The 5,901-nt window shown below is 44.6% G+C and overlaps 1 protein-coding gene across 1 annotated transcript; it reads left to right on the top strand.

Moving 5' to 3' along the window:
* The first annotated feature begins 526 nt into the window (after window positions 1-526).
* On the top strand, window positions 527-2,866 carry LOC139464832 (tubulin alpha-1A chain). The gene is made up of 3 exons (XM_071246361.1): window positions 527-609; window positions 1,168-1,390; window positions 1,546-2,866. Exons 1-3 carry the CDS (start codon window positions 607-609, stop codon window positions 2,673-2,675), a joined length of 1,356 nt encoding a protein of 451 aa, XP_071102462.1. The 5' UTR covers window positions 527-606; the 3' UTR covers window positions 2,676-2,866.
* The last annotated feature ends 3,035 nt before the right edge of the window (window positions 2,867-5,901 follow it).

Below are 5,901 nucleotides of genomic sequence, written 5' to 3'. Positions count from 1 at the left end.
AATTGCGTTCACGGCGTTTGTACACAGATACTACTGACATTTATTGATAAAGATACGTGAACCTGCGGTTCGGAAAGGACTTCTGTTTAACGGCACAGGGAGTATCCGTTATTATATATTGCTATTGGACACGACATGTTTCTACATATCATTAAGTATATGCAGTATTTGTTATGGTTTTCAGAACAGCCCGGTATATATGTACATGTTATGGTTTCCAGAACCGCCAGGTATATATGTATTTGTTCGCATCGTCTTTAATCAGTTTCGACACAGCGGGGATCATCTCAATTACTTAAGCTTTGAAATGTGAAATGCCAGCACACACGAACCTACAAATACCTCACCGTATGTACCTTAAAAATAATATATGGCCCCTTCTTAATTGACAAAGTGGGTAATTCGAAACTTAAGTAGCCAGCGGGAGTACATAGAAACGACGCGTTCGCGTTGTTGTCAGTAACCAAGGACAAATAATCCTGCCATGGCGACGAGGCCACAACAAGGGTGGGTATATAAGCCAAGAGACAGGTGTACGGGCACATTTCAACTCTCCGTCAGACTTCATCGCCAGTCCAGTGAGATTTGTTGTACCAAACTGCAATCATGGTGAGTACACTTATTGCTGTTTCTCGATCTCTGTTAAACAATGCAGCTTACGGCTCACGGTAACACGCCTTTCAGCTCGACGTTAAGCGACAGTTTCGGGTTACGTGTCAAAGTGTATGAATAATAAGTACGCCCCTTGGTCGGCCCAGAACAAGTGATCGGACGCAGTGATTTTAACGAATAACTAATAGTTTGTTTTGTGAGAGAATGTTCGTGTTCAAAACTAAGCATTGACGTTGTGTGTTTGTTAAACTGTTTAAGTTCAAAATTGCAATACGTGATGTTGATGATCGAGTGTTGAGGAGATTGAAGCGGGTATATCAGTAATCAAAAGTAGGAAATATCAAGTTTAGTATCATTCTTCCCCGCCCCATGGATCTACTAAAAGCTGCATAATTATAATTATCATTTGTTTTGTTAGGAATATTGTTTTAGACCACCTGAAGATATCCAACCAAGAAGGGCTCACACAACCTTTAATCACAAGCAGTGAAGTGCATGCACCCACTACTGTTATATTAATTCCATTCACCTGAAACGCATCTGTCTGGTTTTCAGAGGGAATGCATCTCCATCCACGTCGGCCAGGCCGGAGTCCAGATCGGTAATGCATGCTGGGAGTTGTACTGTCTGGAGCACGGCATCCAGCCTGATGGTCAGATGCCCTCAGACAAGACCATCGGGGGTGGGGACGACTCCTTCAACACTTTCTTCAGCGAGACCGGTGCAGGGAAACACGTCCCCAGGGCCGTGTTCGTCGATCTCGAGCCCACTGTTGTCGGTAGGTATTCCTTTCATATTATTATTGTCTCATTCACTAATCAGAATAAGTATTCTCAACCGCACTGTTGTGGTAGTACATGTAACATATCATTATTTTAGTATTTTAGATGCAAGTATGTAGAAGATGCTTATCTCATCCCGTATTACCTTCAGATGAGGTCCGTACCGGCACCTACCGACAACTGTTCCACCCCGAGCAGCTCATCACCGGCAAGGAAGACGCCGCCAACAACTACGCCCGTGGTCACTACACCATCGGCAAGGAGATCGTCGACCTCGTCCTTGACCGCATCAGGAAGTTGGCTGACCAGTGCACTGGACTCCAGGGCTTCCTCATCTTCCACAGCTTCGGTGGCGGCACTGGCTCCGGCTTCACCTCTCTCTTGATGGAGAGACTGTCCGTCGACTACGGCAAGAAGTCCAAGTTGGAGTTTGCTGTCTACCCCGCTCCCCAGATCTCCACTGCTGTCGTGGAGCCCTACAACTCCATCCTGACCACCCACACCACCCTGGAACACTCCGACTGTGCCTTCATGGTCGACAACGAGGCCATCTACGACATCTGCAGGCGAAACCTCGACATCGAGCGTCCAACCTACACCAACCTCAACCGTCTGATTGGTCAGATTGTCAGCTCCATCACTGCCTCTCTCCGTTTCGACGGTGCCCTGAACGTGGATCTGACAGAGTTCCAGACCAACTTGGTGCCCTACCCACGTATCCACTTCCCTCTGGCTACCTATGCACCAGTCATCTCCGCTGAGAAGGCCTACCATGAGCAGCTGTCTGTAGCTGAGATCACCAACGCTACATTCGAGCCCGCCAACCAGATGGTCAAGTGTGACCCCCGTCACGGCAAGTACATGGCCTGCTGCATGTTGTACAGAGGTGATGTCGTCCCCAAGGACGTCAACGCTGCCATCGCCACCATCAAGACCAAGAGGACCATCCAGTTCGTCGACTGGTGTCCCACTGGCTTCAAGGTCGGCATCAACTACCAGCCACCCACTGTTGTCCCCGGCGGTGACTTGGCCAAGGTCCAGAGAGCTGTCTGCATGTTGAGCAACACCACAGCCATCGCCGAGGCCTGGGCTCGTCTTGACCACAAGTTCGATCTAATGTACGCCAAGCGTGCCTTCGTCCACTGGTACGTGGGTGAGGGTATGGAGGAGGGAGAGTTCTCCGAGGCCCGTGAGGACTTGGCTGCTCTGGAGAAGGACTACGAGGAGGTTGGAGTCGACTCTGTTGAGGGCGAGGGAGAGGAGGAGGGTGAGGAGTATTAAGTACAACTCCATCGCCATCTCCATGATTCAACATGAAATTCAATTTGAACAAGTGAAAAAACTTTGATATTTTAAAAACAAATGGCTTTTACACCAAGGTGTAATCTGAACCTTTATTCGACAAAGACGGCTATCGGGTGTAAACCGATGGTTGCTTTGTGCCATTTTGTGCCAGATTGAATAAAACATGTTGAACAGTTACCCTATTTGTGTACATTATTGTCCTGTATCAACTCTTGTTTACACAGACATTCTGTTACTTATTCTGATGCACATGGGTTTGTTGACTAGATCGAATCCCTCTAGCTGCAGCATTCGTGGTTTGCCCACACCAAATCTAATCCTTTTAGTAATGACACGAGGATGTTATTTCCGGGATAAGGACATTTGTTTGAGATGACATTTATGATAATAATAATTATTAATAACCAATTACGTATTGTCACTGCTATAAACAATGACAAGGGCGCCTCTGACCTTTTAAATTATTATCTGTCATATTTAAAATCAAACATAAAATAACTTGTCGTGCTACATGCCTATACCAATGATCAAGTAACACATGCAAAGGACAATGAAATATAGTGATTGAGTTAGGTGCGACGCTACTGCAGTTATATACTAGTATATGGCGTGTTGATGTGGTATGAGAAAACCTAAAATGACGCACGTATATGGTGTAGACAAACCAAGGACTATAATCAGGGATAATCTGAGATTCGAACTCATGATCTTCGGATCCTGGCACGATAAAGGGAAGCAACGAATAACACACCTCTTTATGGTTTTTGTTTGTTGTTTAACGCCACAATCACCAATACTCCAGCTATATGACGGAGGTCTGTTATAAATCTGGGCCAGACAATCCAGTGATTGACATCATGAGCATCGATCCACGCATTTGGGATACAATGACATGCATCAACCAAGTCAGCGAGCCTGACCACCCAATCCCGTTAGTCGCCACTTACGACAAGCATAGTCGCCTTTTACGACAAGCATGGGTTGCTGAAGACCTATTCTACCCCGGGTCTTCACGGGTGCCCTTATAGTAATAACACCGAACGCTGTTTTAGGGTGCGCTTTGTATATACACACACGTCTGTTTTTCAAAGGAATAAATATTGACACATAGTATTCGTTAAACATATATATCGCTTTCGGCGATGTACTTCAAAAGTCACTATTTTCGGTAGCTGGCGGTTATACACAACTTTCAGGGCCTTGAATATATATTGAATAGCTCTCACTGTAGTCATTGTTGGCAACAAGTCATCCTTAGAAACATATCTGCGCACTACTATTTAATTTCGCGAACACCTGTTATCATCACTATTTGATAGTGATTCAACACATGCTCATGTTATAGTCGTAATCGAAGAAAAGAGATTTCTTATGATTATGGAAAGTTGTTAATTTTTGTCGCTATATTTCCTGATTAAAATCCAAAGCTCAACAACGTGCATGTAACCTCACCCATATATTGGATATCGAACCTCTCATCCGTGCGAAGAGCTCGTGATAAAAACTCCACACAGCTCATGACACCAGGCACCCCGGGCTCTGTAAGGAATTTCCAGTCTCCGACTTTCGTGTTTAATTGAAACAAACAACGGTGGGGTGAAATAGGGTTTAACACCGCTTCAAGATTATTGCGCTCATGTAGCGACGCGCATGAGCATGTGTATCTATATGGCGGCTTGTACTAGTCCGGACTTGGTTTTATAGTGTCAACCCACTGAGATACCATGCCGCAGTTTAACATGGTGATAGGGTTGCACTGAGGAATCTCTGATTAAATAAACAGTCTGTGAATTTATTATTGCTGAACTTGTTTCTTTTTTTGGTTTAATAAGAAATGACTTCGATATATCTTTGTGTTTATGGAGGAATGCACGTAAAACCGGTGTAAAATCTTTATCTTACCCCCACAAATGCCAAAAAAAGTCAATTCTTAAAAATCAAAACGACCTACTCAGAACACTGATAATAATTGAAACGTTCCGGTTTTGTTTCAAAATAGGATAGATAGGTTGGTGGACTTTTAAATTTGTATATATTTAGGGGGAAAAACACCAGGAACAATGATTAACACTGAAACATGAGGCTCAACGGGGCGGTCGGGTAGCCTTGTGATTAAAGCGTTAGCTCGTCACGCCGAGGACCCGGTTTCGTTCCCCACATGGATACAATGTGTGAAGCCCAGTTCTTGTGTCCCCGCCGGGAAATTGCTGGAATATTGCTAAAAGCGGTGTAAAACTATACTCACTCACTCACGCACTACACTCAGCGACTGCCTCCGTGGTCTAGTGGATAGAGCGTCTGCCCGGAGAGCGGAAGGGCGGGGACTCTATCCCTAGATGCGTCATACCAAAAGACGTTAAAAGATGGTACTTGTTGTTACCCTGCCTGGTGCTCGGCATTAAGGGGCTAAAACAATGACTGGTCGGTTCGGAGTCAGTAGACTGTGTCTGAGTGGGGTATTTATGTTAAACTGCGCATGATATTTTCAGTGAGCTAGCATTATGAAATCGGCATATGTCCGGACTAAAGTACTATCAGAAATGCTAGAAAAGTGTTTTTTGCCGGTTAAAAAAGTATATAACTTTTCACAGACTGTTGCTATTGAAATATCGAATAACTACCGATAGACCTACCTGTGGTTTGAAGTATTTCGGTCACAAGGAGTCCTATCGACAATTTTACAGCATAAAAATTCAAACGAAAACAGACACACACACACACACGCGCGCGCGCGCGCGCGACTGTGCCTCTGCACGGCACCCCCGTATAACCTAACGCTTGGTGATCATTTTATATATTTACATCCCCTTTATCATCTTACCCCTTGGACACCACCCATTCACACACACACCACCACCACCCCCCAGGACCCTTTGCAATCCTAGCCCTTGGACACCCCCTCCTCCTATATAGATTTTAGCTAGATTTGATAACTGAAGTATATGAGTGTTTGGCATTTCGTGTTCCAATAATACACTGATCTGAAGTATATAAGTGTTTGGCATTTCGTGTTCCAATAATACACTGATCTTTCAAAGACGAAAGGAATAGAACGGGGTAGATTTTCTTTTTCTTTAATAATTCCATGTTACAAGTGTTAGAAGTGCCATAAAATACGCCATGTATACAGTCCTTCTGCGAAATGGGTCAGTTAACGGAAAGCACCGAAAATGTCCGAACAGTGCGTCACGTGACAAAACAT

The sequence above is a fragment of the Haliotis cracherodii genome, unplaced genomic scaffold, assembly GCF_022045235.1.
Source record: "Haliotis cracherodii isolate W230 unplaced genomic scaffold, xgHalCrac1.p SCAF_17, whole genome shotgun sequence".
Lineage (NCBI taxonomy): Eukaryota > Metazoa > Mollusca > Gastropoda > Lepetellida > Haliotidae > Haliotis > Haliotis cracherodii.
Note: the sequence above shows the minus strand (reverse complement) of the source record. Positions and strands in the feature narration are given on the sequence as shown.

Coding starts and splice junctions, on each gene's coding strand:
- LOC139464832 (XM_071246361.1), top strand. Junction 1,391..1,545: donor TCTCGAGCCCACTGTTGTCG/GTAGGTATTCCT, acceptor TATTACCTTCAG/ATGAGGTCCGTACCGGCACC.